A 17,110-nucleotide genomic window follows, 5' to 3' on the forward strand; every position below is an offset into this window, starting at 1 on the left:
GAAGCGGTGTTAATATTAACATAGTAAGACAGGATAGTAATGATGCGAAGGCTTGAGGCTAGAACCAAGAATGAAGAATAGAAAAACCACGACCACCCCAGATCACCATTGAAGAACCAAACCAAAGACCAAACCAAAAGCGCAAAGAAAAGGCCTCCCAGGTGTCAAGTCTAGATCAAAATTCCATACCATTTTATACATTGAAAATCCAATCCAACTCTTTCCGGTCACCGTCTAACAGTTTCCCGATTTCTGCTGTCGTAAAGCATGTCACATTAAACAGGTGCCTCTAGGCAAAAGACCATTCGGTTCAAATCACTACGATGTCTCCATCGTAAGACTATGCAGGGCCATTCGTTGCAGGGCTTGTAAGCACACCTACAACCTCGCCGGGCTTTTCCAATTGCTCATTTTCAGGGCTAACTGAGTCGCCGTCGTGGGCTTGAGAAGTCTCTTTCTCGCCTAGCCGAGCCTCAGCAGCCTCTAGCTTGCCCTTCGTTTCCTCGAGTTCCTTCTTCAATGCTTTAATATAATCAATGGCCATTTCCACAGTGCTGGCCTTACTGATCTGCTGATTGCTGGGTTTCTCTTTTTCCTTTTCACTGCCTTTCAGACTGCAAGGCGTAGCATCTTTCGCATTTTTCATGTTGACAAACTCAGCGGGAATTAGAGCTTCAATTTCCTTGAGCGCATTATTAATGCGATTACGTCGGCCTTGCTCTGCAAGCTTATGGTTCGTCCGCTTGGAGCTCAAATTTTCGGCTAACGCTTCAGGATAGGATACGCCAGGGAGAAGGGTTCCATCCAAAATATGCTGGTAGTTCGATTTGGAGGCTAGATATAAGGCCGATGTCTCACTTGATATACCTGCTAAACGAGATGAAGTCAGTTTAGATGATTACATTAATCAATGAATCTTGGTTTTTCACTTACATTCTCCTCGGACCAATGGTTGTATGCTAGGACTTATTTTAGGGCGTAGATTCGGACTGGGTTGAGATGAGCTAAGACTCTGTCGCTTTCTACCCAATGGCCCTAGTTTGGGTGTGTCTGATTTCTTGCCTACCGGCCCGCTAGGAGAAGGCATAGCGACGGTGCGCGGGCTAGGAGCTACTGAACCTGGGGTACGCTCAGCCAAGGGAGTCGGTTTGGGTTCTAGAGCTGGGGTGATCACGGATGCTGCATCCGTACGACCATTTCGCAGGGAGGTGTCTATGCGGGCCACTTGCGATTGGGAGAAGTGGGTAGTAGGAGTAGCTGCTTCTGGGAGAATAACATCCTCCATGATATCATCCTGTGACTCAGACGACACAGGGCCTGACGCTTGGCCGATTGCGGCTGGACTATGCTGCGGCCGCTGAATGCGCATCAACATAGCCGGAGTCGCAGGCTCGTTGGTTTGCGATTGCGCCGCCTGAGGAGCAATCGCGGGAGACCTCCGAGCAGTGGGTAGAGCTGGGGGCGGCATCAGGGGTTCAGACAGGGGTTCAGGGGAGACGGAATCCTGGCCAGAACTCTCATTGCTTCCATATCGCAGCCCGCTACCAGTGGAGGGCTGTGACCTCGGGCCACCTTGATGTTGGCTGAGGCCGTTCAATACCTCATCCGAGTTGATTTGCAGGAGTGACTTCTTGCGTGTCTGAGGCCGCACCGAAGGAGATTGTTGCTTTTTGGCCCTAGCGGAAAATGTTTTGGTGTTTGATGGTCGGCGTCGGTGGTGTTTCCGAATCAAGCCAGGTGAATTAGGGGACGACGAAACAGGAATGGAACTGTCGATGGGTGAATTCACAAAACCCATGTCCGAGACATGACCGGAATGAAACGGATAGCCGGTTGAATTCGCATTCTGGGCCTCGAGAGCGGGGGAGGTTAGAGGGGTAAAGTACTCGCCAGGAATTGTATACTCTGGCAGCCGGAATTGGGTCTCCAGTGGGGTCATGGCGGGAGACACCAAGGGGGTGTAGAGCGCCTGTAATGGAGGGAGGGAGCATTAGCCATGCACATATTGAAGTGGGGTTGTGGCAGGTTGACTGTTTCGCTTACCTGCTCCTCATTTATGCGAGCGTACCGGTCGTACATGTCATGATTCTCATCCACACGTTGCGGGTATGTGGCCGCGCTTCCTTGCATTTCAATACTATTAGGAGTCGGAGGTATCACTGGCTGGCCGTTAGGTACGTAAGGCTGGGAAGTTGGTTGCGAATGATGGACATGATGATGGTGTGACTGCTCCTGCGGCTGCTGCAATTGCTGGTGATTAAAGATTTGGGGATGTGGAGGTTTCTGGGCATAGAACGCCGGAGTCACCGGGGCATCGGAGAAAGGCGCTGGAATAGAGCCGTGCGACTGGCTTTGGTGAACTTGACTGGAGAGCTCAATGGGAAAATCGCCCATCATGCGGTCATACGACGATGATTGAGGGGCCACCGCATCGGTCTCCATACGCATAAGCTGTTCCTGGCCCGAAGGAGCAGTTGAGGTAGGCATCGACACGGAATGAGCGATAGAACGAGGAGGGTGCTGGTCGGATGGCCCGTGCCCCTCCATGTCGGGGAAATGCATTCCAAATTCAAGGAAGTTGGAGAATTCATCGTCGCCGGGGGCGGTAATATCCGGCCAGGAAAGTGAGTTGTCCTGCTCCATGGCGGAACTCATCTACCGTATCTCTTTTCTTCTTCTTGATTTTCTTCTTGTTGTTTTTTTGGTTCGTTTGTTTCTCTCTGTGTTGAAGATTGGCTAACTCCACTGCCCCGAAGCCTTTCTCCTTTTCTGTAGTCTGTAACGCAGCGTCGCCGAACGAAAACCAAGATTCACGATGAGGACTGCAACTCGGGAGTAATTTTGAGGGAAGAGTTTAGCAAAACGATAGGACAGAGCAAGATTAAGACTTCGGGGGATTGAAGCAAAAGATATTGAAAATGGTAATAAAACGAGATGAGTGATGGAGCGTCAGCTCAACAAGATCGACTGGCAGACATGGCGACCGTGGGAAGACAAGATGAATAGAATCCCAAACGTCGATTAACGGCAGAAGACAAAATTAATGAGAGCAGGATATAGATCTAGTGGGGACAAGACGATGAAAGAGCAAGCGAGAGTAGAGTTGAACACGAGCTGAATAGACCGATCGGGCAAGCGACAACATATGGGAAGTCAGTTTTGTTAGTTTATTTCGTTACCTCGTGAGTGAGTTAAGTAAGTAGGTTAAGTCAGACCAGTCCTGGAAGGTGGTTCTGTGCCGACGGGCGGAGATATAGAAATTAACGTCGATGGGTTTAGTTCGATAAGGTACGCTAGGCAAAAAAATGAAAAATACAAGGTACATACATCGGTAACACTGTACAGTACTTGTAGTATAGGTACATACTAGTATATTTATACCTACCTATTTTTTAGAATCATTCTTGTCTCTATCAGTATGTATGTATGTATATATGAATAAGTAACTTCTTTCTGGTTTACATCTTCGGTCTTTCTTTCTCTCTCTCTCTCTCTCTCTCTCTCTCTCTCTCTCTCTCTCTCTCTCTCTCTCTCTCTCTCTCTCTCTCTCTCTCTCTGTCTCTCTCTCTCTCTCTGTGTGTGTGTGTGTGTATGTGAGAGAAAAGCCCAGGCTATGTAAAAAAAAAAAAAAGGGTAAAAGGATGGAGGAAAACAGTAGGGAAAAAAAAGGGTTGTACTGTGTATGTACGGAACACTTCTAGTACCTAGTACGCACTACTACTAAATACGGAGTAACTCCTTTCAAGGAACTAAACCAATTAAAGAAGGTAATTAATCATGATTGGACGGGAAGAGAAGAGGAGAAATCATTTATACAGTTGGAACTTATTTACTCCGTATGTATTTTGTTATCGATAAGAATTCTAGGAGAGAGAAGATTCATTCAGATAATATATATACTTCCTCGATACATCCCTTAAGCACAATGATAGCAAATAAATTGTACGCCTTGGCCTTGCGTGATGTAGACCCTCAAAAGGTATTACATACATACTTAGGGGGAGCGAGACTTCATCTAAATTGTTTCCCGGTCCAACCATGGACGTCGATGGGTCCGTTGGAAAAGAGACTACTCTTTAGGCCTCAATCGAAAGAGCCAACCGGAAACGTTCTCAGTTACCTAGTGGCAAACTCAGTCTGGAGAGAGGGAAGTTCTCTCCGTATTGAATTGGGGGTCCCAGGTTTGAAACGATCAAGAACACTTTCCTTTCATGCCATTTATACGATACGATCTGGGAAGACGTACATATCATGGTCCAGGACTACCTATCGTCATATGACTTTTTGACTGTATTATTCGAGTGTCATTTATCAACCTTTGTTCAAAGAAACATTTCGCTCAAACTACTTCTTTCAAAGAGTGAGGGGACGCGGCAGTTGCGCTTCTGGATTAAATTTCATGATTCGGAAATTCCACTAGACAGAGAAAAAATTTACTTTTATGGTTAAACTTTTGTGGAATGATGAAACTGCAGTAGTCAACCGCATCCCTTGTATGGTAGTCAGTAGTTAGCAGTTACATCCTTCAGGTTCGAAATGTACCGAACTAGTAGTGCTTATGTATATATATATACACACACTTTGGCAGTTGTCACCCCAAGCCAGAAAACGGGAGATGTCAAAAGAAAAGAAAGGAAAAACTACAGATCAAAAACCAATTAACAACGGATAAATTGGCTGTTTTTCCTCTTTTCTTTTTCTATTTTTTCTTTTTCTTTTTCTTTTTCCTTTTCTTTTTTTTTTTTTATTCTTCTCTCTAATTTAGTATGAAACGGAGGAGATTCCCCCGACACCGATGCTCTCTAGCGTCGTAGTCTAGAATTACAGGGTAAAGGTGGTTTACTGTGGTTCGCTTCAAGTGACTTATGCAACTAATGGTTAGTCTAACTACCCTCCAGGCTCCCGACTAGCCTAATAGCTTCGGTAGCCCGTGGAATGTTCGACTAGTAAGAAGGAGGAAGCATCGGCAGTACCCTAACTAGTATGCGAATGACTAATGATAAGAACATTGTTACCTGCGCTACCAAACCAGCCCTCCCCACCCAAGTCTCTTGCTACTACGATGATTCTCATTCTGCGAATGAAAGAGTAGTAGCTGATAGTGCGTATGTATAGAGCCGTTGGCTTGACCATGTAGCTAGCATACTACCTACCTACGTGCCTACTGGATACTGGACATTTTGTTACCAATGCGGGGTTCGGGTTGCTGGAGGGGTCGTGACTTTAACAACGTGACATGACATGACATAACATAACATGGACATTGCATTCAACAAACAACGTCGCATCACCGCGCATCACCTCGGCCAAAACTGTCGTCTTCTTCATGTTTCTGCCGTCCTTCTCCATATACATGCCGGGGACCTTGTATAAGTTCTCCTCACCTGTTACCTACCATGAGACCGCCTGTCCCGGATATCGCGTTGCGGAGGGCCCGCAAGTCCTCCATCGAACAGCAGTGGATCGCCCCCCGCGATACTGCCCCGGCGACCTTCTTCCTGGCCCGCAGTCGTGATCACGATGCGGAGGAGGAGCTCTCTCCCGATGAGTCGGTCCCTCCAAGGGAAAGTATGTATGGTGTACAAAGCCTCGAAGAAGCCATCCACGATGCCAATCTCCTTACCTCTGAGTGCGAGCCCTATCTTTCGGGTGGAAACCCTGATTCCACGACTCCGATCGAACCGCAACAACAGCCGCCTCCCCGCGATCATCTAGATAATGGTGAAAACGGGGCTACCTCGTGGCCTCGCCGCAAGTCGACTCTTAAACCAAGCGATTTACTCAATGCTAGCAAATTGGAAATTTCTTTACCATCTTCCGATCGCACTTCCCCCCGACCATTGACGCCGTCGAATCTCAGCAACCCGGAAGACCCATCATTTTCTCTCCCTAGCAGCCCCAAGTCATTCTCAAATCAGTCCCTGAGGCATCTTGATGACATCTCGATCACCGATGATGTAAGCAGTGAGGTTGTCGCTTCAGGAGAAGAAGATAACGATTTCCCGACACCGTCCAATATATGCCTTGATAGCGCATCTCAGTTGGTAATGCCAAGCATTAGGATGCCCAGTCGAAGACCTTTTACAGAGCGGGGAAAGTCACTGGGCCGTTTGAAAGTGCTAATCGCGGGTGCTCCTGGTAAGTATGGATCAGGTTAGGAATAGATCACTGGAATATTTGCTAAGTTCAACCTGTACCTAGGCACTGGGAAAACCTCTCTCATCAAATCCATCGTTCAAGCTTGCGAAGATATCGTTCACGTTGACCCCTTTCCCTCCCTGCCCCCCTCGAAATCGTCCCGCTCACCTGGTTCTTCATCCCGACCCTTTCAGACACGCAGCATTTCATCTGTCACGGAAATTTACGCTAGCACTAAACCATATCCCGTATGGTGGTCAGACTTAGAAGACTCGCGTGTTTTGCGAAGACGACGGAGCATGGGTGATGTAGTCCTTGAGCGCAATCTCTGTTTCGTTGATCCTCAGCCCAACGAGTTGGACTGTGCAGCGCAAACTGACATCGTCGTACAATATATCCGTCAACAGCTGCTCCGAGCGATGACGTCCCTAAACTCGGCCAATCATGATTTCCAGAGTATGCTCGCGGGTAACGGCGGTGCCCAGGTTGACGCTGTCTTATACCTCATCTCCGAGAGTACGCGATGAGCCTCCCTTTTTGCTCTGTTCTGATTTGCCGGGCTCACGTCTTTTCAGATACCCTTTCTACAGATATCGAATCTATCCGAAAGCTATGCGACTGGACGAACGTCATTCCCGTCGTATCTAAATCAGATCTCATGTCATCCAGTCGAATCTCGGCCCTCAAATCCACATTTCATAAGCAAGCCCAAGAGGCCAACATTAAACCTTTCCTCTTTGGGGATGCTTCCCTCGGCGAAGTCGACAGGCTCAATGTTAAGTGTCCTTTTGCAGTTTCGTCCGCCAAGTCCGACGATGACGACGTGATGGAGGCCAGCACCTTGATGAGTCCAGACTACATCCAGCCTTTAATGGCGTCCGAATTAATGTACTTAGTACAGATGTTATTTGACCGAGAAAATATAGCCTGGATGCGACATTTATCTGCTAAGAAGCTTGCTCTACGGCAACAAGAGCAGTCATATTGGCAGCAGGACGATTTACCAAATGGTATCCTTCCCGGTGTTCATACTTTACGGGGTGGCTCCTCCAGTTACACCATGGCTCGAATATCCGACTATACTCGTCACGAAGAGAGGCTGGCCCGGGTGCAGCTGGCAAAGTGGGCATCTGACCTTCAACAAAGCCTACGTAATGAACGAGAAAGATACGCCACCATAGCAAGGGGGGAACGTGCTGTCTGGCTCACAGAACGACTAGGCGAGTGTATTGTAGATGGCTCGTTGGTACCTATCTCACAGACTCCTGGCTTCTGCGGTCTCCGTGTGCCCGTGGAGAAAGCAGGTGGCGGTCTCTTAGTTCGGACGCAAAACGGAAAGAGGGTAGAATGTCGTATTGCACGGATAAGCCCCCATGATCCCTTGGGTCTAGTTTGGTGGTCCGAAGACCTCAAGCGACGAGGTTGGGCCATTATCCAGATTGTGGGTAGTTTCGGGGTTGTCGGAGGACTTGCGTTGTGCCTTGCGAAGGCTTGGGGATTATCCCCACGAAGTTTCTCTGAGTGGCGATTTGATTGGCATTGCACCGGCCATTAAGGAGATACGCTAACCACGGCATTTGCGCCTCGGGATACTTAGCTGCTAGATATGCATTGTCTTGGATGGAGCAGCAAAGGAAAAAAGTGTGTTGGACTGGATCCGTCTCTGCGAGGCGGTGGTCATCATGTAGCGTCCCTGCATAGCTACCTCCTTACTGGCATTGCCTCTCGATTCGTATGTCCCTCGTTGTTCTATGCCTGTTTCTTCAAAGCCTACGAATCATGCATAACGAGAATAAGTATAACGGAATGCATGGCCAAATTTTATGCACTGACAGAGGATGGAGTTCTGCCTGTTGTATTTATTGATCTGTTGTTCACTGCCTTCCATCTCTCTGCTACGTTACCTTCTAACCGTTATGGAATGTATGTATATCGGTGGCCGGGTTTCATGCTGCTTGTTAAGCTATGAAAAGGCGCCTCATTCCTTCGATCGCTGAAATATTAGCTAGACTACGCGTAGGGAGGGAACATAAAAGGTAGCTTGGTTCACGTAATCTTCTACTCAGAACGGTCATTAGTGTTTCACTTATTCAAATATATACAGGAATTTACAAGAGACCTAGTAACAGTTGAAGCCTTGGCTTTTATTCGAAAGGGAAAAGTTCTACCTGTCTAAATCACTCAATATCCGAAGGTGGAGAAGTGAGCGAAAGCAAAAGTCATGGAGCAGACGTAACAATTTAAAGTAGTATGATATGGAAAACAAACGCTCGAAACGCCCGAAGATTAAAAATCACATCGTGACTAGGAACCACCTTTCTCCCGTCCCAAATGAAACAGCAATGCGAGTCAGTGATGTAGATTAACCCTGATGCAAATACCGCTGGAACAGTTTTGAATAATAGGTCGTAAAAGCAGTTGGATTTCATTTCCGCTGCTGCCGAAGCATTTAGTCAACCTCCTCCATGGAGCTCTCACCGGTGGCAGCGGCAGGAGCCTCCTCAGCGGCCTTTTCCTCAGAGGTCTCAGCCTCCTCGTCGACGTTCAGACCAAGAGACACAAGCTTGTGGATGCGCTCGGCAAAGCTGGCAGGCTCGTCGATGGTGAAGCCGGAAACCAAAAGAGAGGTCTCGAACAGAAGCTGAGTGATGGACTTGACGGTACGGTCGCTTTCACCATCAGCCTCGACCTTCTTCTTGAGCTCCTTGATGATAGCAGACTTGGGAGAGATCTCGAAGGTCTTCTTGGAAGACATGTAGGAGCTCATGGAGGTGTCACGGAGGGCCTGGGCCTTCATGATACGCTCCATATTGGCAGACCAACCAAACTGGCCAGTACGGATGGCGCAAGGAGAGCCAACAAGTTTGTGAGAGACAACAACCTTCTCAACCTTGTCACCGAGGATGTTCTTAAGGCTCTTGGCGAGGCCCTCGAACTCCTTCTCCTCCTTCTCACGCTCAGCCTTCTCCTCCTCGGACTCCTCGAGTTCGAAGTCCTTAGTGATGTCGACAAGCTTCTTGCCATCAAACTCCTTAAGCTGAGTGAAAGCGTACTCATCAATAGGGTCAACCAGGAAGAGAACCTCAAAGTTCTTCTGCTTGAGGCTGTCAAGGAAAGGAGACTTGGCGACAGCCTTGATAGACTCGCCAGTGATGTAGTAGATTTGCTTCTGGTGCTCAGGCATGCGGGTGACATAGTCAGAGAGGGAGGTGACCTCATCACCCGACTTGGTGGACTGGTAACGGAGCAGCTTAGCGAGAGTCTGGCGGTTCTGAGCATCCTCGTGGACACCAAGTTTGATGTTCTTGCTGAAGGCGGAGTAGAACTTGTCAAACTGCTCACGGTCTTCAGCAATCTCGGTGAAGAGCTCAAGGGTCTTCTTGACAATGTTCTTTTTGATAACCTTCATGATCTTGTTCTGCTGCAGGGTCTCACGGGACAAGTTGAGAGGAAGGTCCTCTGAATCAACAACACCCTTGATGAAGCTGAGCCACTCAGGGATGAGGTCGGTGGCGTCGTCGGTGATGAAGACACGGCGAACATAGAGCTTGATGTTGTTCTTAGTCTTCTTGGTCTCGAAGAGGTCGAAAGGAGCACGCTTAGGAATATAGAGGATGGCACGGAACTCGAGCTGACCCTCAACGGAGAAGTGCTTGACGGCAAGGTGATCCTCCCAGTCATTGGAGAGAGACTTGTAGAAGGCAGCGTATTCCTCCTGAGTGATATCAGCAGGGTTACGGGTCCAGATGGGCTTAGTCTTGTTGAGCTCCTCCTCCTCGATCTTGCTCTCCTTGACAGTCTTGGTCTTCTTCTCCTTCTTTTCTTCTTCTTCGTCAACCTCCTCAATTTTGGGCTTTTTCTCATCGCCTTCCTCTTCCTTGGTCTCTTCCTCCTCATCAGGAACCTCCTTCTCGGTTTCCTTCAGAACGTGGAGGTAGATGGGGTAAGAGATGAATTCGGAGTGCTTGCGAACAACCTCCTTGATGCGGCTCTCGTTGAGGTAGTCGGTCTGCTCATCCTTCAAGTGAAGGATCATCTTGGTACCACGGCCAAGGGGCTCACCCTCGGTGTCCTGGGTGAGCGTGAAGGTACCGCCGGCAGCGGACTCCCAGACGTACTGCTCATCATCGTTGTGCTTAGAGATGACAGTGACGCGGTCAGCGACAAGGTAAGCAGAGTAGAAGCCAACACCGAACTGGCCAATCATGGAAATATCGGCACCTGCGGAGAGGGCTTCCATGAACTGCTTGGTACCAGAGCGAGCGATGGTACCAAGGTTGTTGATCAGGTCCTATACAAAAGCGATATGATTAGATTGGGGTCTGTGTAGACATATAATGGCAACCGAGACGAGATTGACTTACAGCCTTGGTCATACCGATACCGGTATCACGGATAGTCAAGGTCTTGGCCTCCTTGTTGGGAATGATATCGATACGGAGGTCCTTGCCTGAGTCAAGCTTGGAAGGGTCCGACAAAGACTCATAGCGGATCTTGTCAAGGGCATCGGAGGCATTGGAGATAAGTTCACGCAGGAAAATCTCCTTGTTGGAGTAGACAGTGTTGATGATAAGAGAAAGGAGCTGAGAGATCTCAGCCTGGAACTCAAAAGTCTCGGACATGATGAGGGATGTGAGTTATATTCTATTCCACGTCAATGTTGTGTTAGTCATAGGTCTACTGCAAACAAATCGGATACAGGCCCCTTAAAGATTCACTATCTACGTGAAACTCGCGGCGAGGCCAGAAGAGTTTAGAATAACTCTCAGCTTTGGCAGCAGCTCTCCTCACTCCAGTGGAGGTGGGGACAAGACTCACAAGGTACAGCAACGTAAGATCGTTAAATCAAGAGAGAAAGAAACGGGACGATGGGAGGGTGAGGTTCAAAAGAAAAAAGAAAAAGACCTGCTCCAGAAGGGAAAACAGACTTAGGATAGATGGATGAGGATGGGAAGAATGGAGGAGAAAAGTGTGAGAATGAATGAAGAAGAAAAGCTACCGCAAGCGACGGGGCGGAGAACTTAATGTTTGGCTGAGGGACACAAAAATTCGGTGCGGGCGTTTCTACGGCGATCCAGCAACTTCCACGCTCTCTCCGCCTTGTCTCGACGGGGATCTTCCAGTCTCTTCTACTCGATACCAGATACACGCCTGGCTTGAATCCATGGTTCTCTCTCAGGAAAAAGAAGAAAAAGAAAGAGAAAAAAATTACTAGTTCATCCAATTCGGGACCTATTTTTTTTTTTTTTCATTTTTCAATTTTTAAAATTTCTATCTCGTCTTTTACCAATCCCCCTCTTCCTTTTTCTTTTGCCCCTCCCCCTCCAAAGCTGATCTCCGATCTAATTCACTTTTGATATGCCTCAGGCCATCAATCTAGAACGTTCCGCTCCACCATTCCTTGTCGGCGGAATGGGGATCTTCCGTACAGTACCATACATACATACTGTACAATACTCATCCCGAGGTCCCCATCCGCCACAATGGAACTTTCTAGGAGCTATCAATCTCCTAAGTACTCATTTGAGGTACAATGTATGTACATACCTCCCTGTCTGATCCTCCGGCCCACTTATCTTCGATGTGGGTAATGGGTATCGATCCAATGTCGTGAGTTCCTGCAATACTCATTATAACTCCAGTCTTTACCTAAGCTGAGAAACCTGGCAAACAAACGCTGTTCTATCTAGACCACCTGGATCAGTTCGACCAAAGCCCTCCTCCTACCATGTTCACTGACCTTTTACCAATGCCACATATATTTTACCAGGGTTTGGGAGACACTCCATATCTGTAGAATCACAAAGGGAGCGGAGCCGGGATGAACAGTTTGTATTCACTTTCAGATAATCCCGCACGATTCATAACACTTGTGCGACTAAAAAGCAGGCAGCCGTTCCTTCCCTCCTTCTGGCAGGGCGAATTAGACCAGGTGTAACTCAGTAAGGGTCACTGTGCCTGTAAAGGGAAACAGTCGTTCGCCACCCATACCGTTGAGCTCCCCATGAATAGGACATGTATCAAACATGTATATCAAAGTAAAAAGACAAGAAGACAGTGGCCACCACCCAGATTACAGTTTCTAAATGAGATGAAGCATGCCAGGAAGAAAGAGAGACATAAAGAAAAGAAGTTAGATTGGAACAACCGTAAACAAAATAGAAATAAGACCCTAAGAGAACAATACGGGCATTGAGCTCGCTATGCTAGAAGCAAGAAATAGTTAAATAGGTCATGACAACACATTCATAGAAACAAAAGAGTCATGGAAGCACGGACCAATAGGGAAAGGCCCTGTTGACGAAAGATGAAAGAACAACTTTTCCAACCGCTAATATGCAGTGTGACAGATGAATGGGTCACATAACACATGTCATTATCAATAAGAGGGAGTAATACATGCCCTGGGTCGCCATAAGCATCTGAACCTGTATGCTGTTGCGGGCCAGGATGAAGGACTAAGAGTTGAATGACCAACAGGAGAGGGAGAAAAGGAGAAAGAAGAGAAGCGAGGGGCGAAGAAGAAAAAACCGCATGCAGTAAATAATCTTCACCCTAGTTCCTGTAGTCTTCGTTTCTTTTCTTTTCTTTTTGTTTTGCCTCTCGGGTTTATCAGAGAAAGGAGAAGAAGTGATCTGCTCTAAGCAGCCTGAGCCTGGTTGCGGGCTTTAGCGTTGACGTTGCCACTGCCGCCACGGCCACGGGGAGCGAAGCCACCACGACCATCACGCTGGAAGCCACCACGGCCCTGGCTACCGGCACGGTCGCCGCGACCACGGCCAGAGCCACCCCGACCAGCGCCGTAGTTAGTATTTCCCCCGTAGGCGCTAGTACGAGAACGGCGTTCCTCTACGGAGATCTGCTCAGTTCCGATCTGGTGCGGGTTGGCAGCAACAGCAGCGGCGTAGCCGGCAGGGTCAGCGAACTCAACAAAAGCACAGTTCTGGTGAAAATTAGTTTACTTTCCGAGCGATTGAGTTTTCATGACAGAACCTACCTTCTGACGGCTCACATCGAAGTGCTTGAGCTTTCCAAAGCGGGACAAAGTCTGCTTGAGCAATGTTGCATCGACCTTATCAGTAACGTTTTTGATATAAGCCATAACGTTCTGGTCATCACTCGCACGAGGCTGGGTCTTCTTATGGTCGTGACCGGCAGTTTGCCAGCCAGACCCATCATTGGATGGAGGCTGGCTAGGAGTGCTATCAGTAGCAGGAGTAGGTGTGGCAGCCGCAGCAGCAGGAGCAGGGACCGACTGGGCGGAGCTGGTAGCAGGTGCGGGCTTAGCCGGAGCAACGGGAATGGCAGGCACAACAGGAGCAGTAGCGCCCGACTTGGAGGCAATGTTGGCCCAGGTCTTTGGTACGGCTCTGGCGGGTACAGCAGGCTCTTTGGCCGGAGCGACATTTTCCTTCTGTGTTGTTGGGGCAGGCGTAGGCTCCGGGGCGGCGGGCTTTTCCGTCTTGGAGGCTTCAGATTCAGCTAAGGCGACAGGTTCTTGAACATCCTCGCTGGTCTGGGCCTCGGTTCCATTGGCCTGAGGTGCAGGTTCCTCTGGCTGTTCTTCCTCGGCCTTTTCTTCCGCCTGGTCAAGCTTCTCGTCCACCTTGGCGACTGTGACTTCGTCGGCCACCTGGGACTCCACAGTCGGAGCACTCTCAGTCTCCGGCTGTGTGGGTTCATCGGCAGCCGGCTCTGCGGCAGGCTCGGCAGGCTCGGCAGGCGCAGCAGATGCAGCAGTCGCAGCGGGAGTGGGCTCCTCATTTACGATATCCTCCTCATCAACCAAGTATCTGAAGATATCATTGAGAACATAGTATCCATTGGGTTGCTCAGCAAGAACGAAGGTCTGGATGAACTTGCGAGATGGCTCGGATTTATTGGAGATCTCACCGATGACTGAGATCAAGATGTTGTCAAATGACGCCTGAGAATCCACGTTCAAAACCCGGACCTTGCAGTCTTGGAAGTCAAGCTGTTTTATTTTCTCGTTGATAGCCTAGGGGGAGTGAAAAATTAATGATGGAGTTCAATGGGAGAAAACCCATAGGAGTGAAGAGAGTCAACTCACCTTCTGACCCACAGCAACAGGAACCGACTCTGCTTCAGTTCCAAAGACCAACTGCGAGCGCCGAGAGTAGAAAAGATGCAACTTGTCCGGACTACGGCTCATATTGGTATAGTATTGCTCAACAAAATACCAACCAACTTCATCCTTAGAGATCGCATTCTTTTGCTCACTAGAAGGGACATTGGTGGGAGTGGTAGATTGCGCTGGCTGGAAATTCGAGGCATTGTTCGCAACAGCATGGGCATGATTGTAAGATTCATGATAGGCGTGGGGCACAGGGTAATTGCCATTAACGGGGGCTTGAGTATCGGCCATTGTGTTATCGAAGAAGCTGTTGAAGGTCGGGATGGGGATAGAAGCAGAGATTGTCTAGGGTGTCGTAAGAGGTAGAAAGTAGAGGTATATGACCAATGAGCCTCTATATGATGAAGAGTAGAGGCTAAAAAATCCAGTGACTTTTCGTCGTTCGCTTTGACTAAACCATCATGTCTGTCAGTAATTTGAAGGCCAAGTGTATCGCAGGAGAAAAAGTGGGGAAGATCAATTCTCACAATGCTAGAAAAATAATCAATAGACCCTTATAGATGCAACAGATGAGGGTAAAGGAGAAAGTCTGCGTTAAAGCGTTTGCGTCGTAGTGGTGCAAAAGAGAGATAGAGGAAGATTCTTGTGCGATTTCCAATCAAGTCAATTTTGCGAAGAAGGCGGGAAAGAGGGAAGATAATCGAAAGGAACCGAACACGTCGAAGATCGATGGGGAGAAGGTAATCAACAGGGAAAATCTGATGAATGGCGAGTCGTCGAAAAGAGAATGGGATAAGAAGGTGGTAGGTAGGTAGCTAACAGCTGGAGTAGGAAAGAGGAAAAGAGAGGGAAAGTCGACGGGATGCTTAGCAGTTTGCAAAATGAGTTGACCATGGACTTGAAAGGTCGGTTGCAGTGCGGCGCCTCTTAGCGCCCCATTTCCTTACCTTACCGCCTGCCTAACTCGCGGGTAGATCTCCATCGGGCATTCCGTTTACATCACCGAAACCTGGGTGAATCACCCGTCAGTATAGCAGCCAATGCGAATAGAATTCCAGCTCCTACATTCAACTGTAGGGGAATCTAAGGGACCAAATCAGAACTTGCAACCATCCACTGAGGCATGCTGAAACTGCTTCTATCGAAAAGATGACTATCATCAACGAAGAACTATAGTCGTACACCAGTCACATTAAGGTCTATTGACACTTCTGAGTAAGTAGTTACACTCATCGACGACGATAACTCAATCAGAAGGTCGCAATGGATGAGGAAAAGAAAAGAAAGAAAGAAAGAAAGGAGAAGAAAAAAGACCATAACATCGGAAATAAATAGCTGGCTTGGAAGAGGGGTATGATGGACATGAGAGGGCAAGCTTCTCATCAACGATGACGTATAGCAGGTACAGAGACTCATTCACAAGGTTCACCAAAGAAAGCCGCGAATCACGCAATATGAGCAAGCAGAGGGAATTATTCAGGGAAACAGGTGCTCAGAAAAGAAAAAATGAAAATGAAAAGAATTAAGGACCAAACATAGATATCAACTCAAGGCGTTTATACGAAACTTATCGGGTAGACCACAGATCGTCTACGAGCTTGTAGATTCAGCAGCGGCCTTCTCGTTCAAAACTGGCTTGCGCATGATAGCATCCTGGCCAGTCATTCTCCGGTCAAGTGCTCGTTCCACCTTCGCACTCAGCGCCAGCTTGCTCAAGTTATCGCTCTTTTCGGGAGTAGGGACGAAGCGTTGCTTCTGAAGAGGTTTATTCTCCAGGCGCTCCAGTCCGTCACGCAAGTGATGGAATTCAGCCAAACGAGGATCGCCGCTTGGTAGGCTTCCAATGGTGCCTGACGAAGCAATCGAAGGGTTCCCGCTTACGGTCGAAAATCTTTTCGACGCTCGAGTCTAGACCCATGGTCAGAGAATCCGGTCCAACACAGATGAATCTTAACCGGTGAACCTACGGAAGGGGCCATGATCGGTCTCTCAGAATCAAGCGAGTGATGTCTAGCCATGATAATATTGGTACTGTGACAAGGGTCCTTGTAGGCCGACCACCGAAAACAATGAGTGGCTGTGGTTGAGAATCAAGAGTAGGCAAACGAGTGCTAAACTACCCAGGTAGCAGTCTGCCGAGGTTAGTACATTGCAGAAAAAATTTTATTTCGAATTTCGCGAACACGATAAATAAAAGAAGATATTACTAGAATGGATAAGGGGTAAATGATAGTAAGCGGAAATAAATTAGACTGTACAGATCATATGGGGCAAGCGGCAAAACTGGCAGTCAATTAAAACATACCTTAAAATACAGAGTGAGACTCTGACCCCTAGTACAATGTATCGCGGGGCGACCTAGAACTAAATCAAAGGTCTGGGAAAGGATTAAAGTGAGAAATTGAGCAGATAGAGGAGAGAGGGCTTGTCGCTGAGGCCAAGGAGACCCGTACGTAGACCAAGTGACATGCAGGAGAGGATTCAGGAGAGCCGAAGGCAACGGATGACAATGTGGGTCTCTCTCTGCTACTGTGTGCACTCAAGAGGATTAAACTCGGCCACGCGGGAATCGTTGGCCGTTGACCAGTTCCTTTTTTTTCCCTTTTTTTTTTATATATACCCTTTCTTTCTTCTTCAAGAGGATTTTACAACAAAGAAAGATATATAGTTCAATCTTAATCCAGAACCAACGATCTATTGGCGTAGTCATGATGTGTAAGGATGACGGTTAAATACACGATTAAATACTCCGTCAAACTGACCCTATGGTAATCCTGAAAATGCTGATCATCCATTCCTGTCTTGGAAAATAATAAAAGAATATAAAAAAAGGGTTCTTCAGCTAAGTCAGAGGGTGCTTTTTTTTCCCTGTCTGTC

The 17,110-nt window shown here is 48.0% G+C and overlaps 5 protein-coding genes across 5 annotated transcripts; 1 reads left to right on the forward strand and 4 right to left on the reverse strand.

The window, feature by feature from the left end:
* Nucleotides 1-340: 340 nt before the first annotated feature.
* F9C07_10761 (putative HLH transcription factor) lies at nucleotides 341-2,655 on the reverse strand (the record flags this gene model as incomplete). The annotated part of the gene is made up of 3 exons (XM_041292097.2): nucleotides 341-867; nucleotides 934-1,969; nucleotides 2,044-2,655. 3 exons carry the CDS (start codon nucleotides 2,653-2,655, stop codon nucleotides 341-343), a joined length of 2,175 nt encoding a protein of 724 aa, XP_041146420.2.
* Nucleotides 2,656-3,900: 1,245 nt separating this feature from the next.
* On the forward strand, nucleotides 3,901-8,336 carry F9C07_2283665 (uncharacterized protein). Its single transcript, XM_041292089.2, has 3 exons — nucleotides 3,901-6,138; nucleotides 6,202-6,654; nucleotides 6,714-8,336. Exons 1-3 carry the CDS (start codon nucleotides 5,397-5,399, stop codon nucleotides 7,691-7,693), a joined length of 2,175 nt encoding a protein of 724 aa, XP_041146421.1. The 5' UTR covers nucleotides 3,901-5,396; the 3' UTR covers nucleotides 7,694-8,336.
* hsp90 lies at nucleotides 8,141-11,856 on the reverse strand. The gene is made up of 3 exons (XM_041292098.2): nucleotides 10,957-11,856; nucleotides 10,503-10,782; nucleotides 8,141-10,429 (listed from the first exon to the last, which is right to left on the reverse strand). The coding sequence occupies exons 2-3, from the start codon at nucleotides 10,758-10,760 to the stop codon at nucleotides 8,588-8,590; spliced, it is 2,100 nt and encodes a 699-aa protein (XP_041146422.1). The 5' UTR covers nucleotides 10,761-10,782; nucleotides 10,957-11,856; the 3' UTR covers nucleotides 8,141-8,587.
* Nucleotides 11,857-12,778: 922 nt separating this feature from the next.
* F9C07_10758 (uncharacterized protein) lies at nucleotides 12,779-14,524 on the reverse strand (the record flags this gene model as incomplete). Its single annotated transcript, XM_041292099.1, has 3 exons — nucleotides 12,779-13,081; nucleotides 13,136-14,137; nucleotides 14,210-14,524. The coding sequence occupies 3 exons, from the start codon at nucleotides 14,522-14,524 to the stop codon at nucleotides 12,779-12,781; spliced, it is 1,620 nt and encodes a 539-aa protein (XP_041146423.1).
* A 1,212-nt stretch (nucleotides 14,525-15,736) lies between these two features.
* On the reverse strand, nucleotides 15,737-16,501 carry F9C07_1566743 (uncharacterized protein). The gene is made up of 3 exons (XM_041292100.2): nucleotides 16,417-16,501; nucleotides 16,201-16,365; nucleotides 15,737-16,141 (listed from the first exon to the last, which is right to left on the reverse strand). The coding sequence occupies exons 2-3, from the start codon at nucleotides 16,249-16,251 to the stop codon at nucleotides 15,824-15,826; spliced, it is 369 nt and encodes a 122-aa protein (XP_041146424.1). The 5' UTR covers nucleotides 16,252-16,365; nucleotides 16,417-16,501; the 3' UTR covers nucleotides 15,737-15,823.
* Between the last annotated feature and the right edge of the window lie 609 nt (nucleotides 16,502-17,110).

This window comes from Aspergillus flavus, chromosome 4 (assembly GCF_009017415.1).
Source record: "Aspergillus flavus chromosome 4, complete sequence".
NCBI classification, from domain to species: Eukaryota; Fungi; Ascomycota; class Eurotiomycetes; order Eurotiales; family Aspergillaceae; genus Aspergillus; species Aspergillus flavus.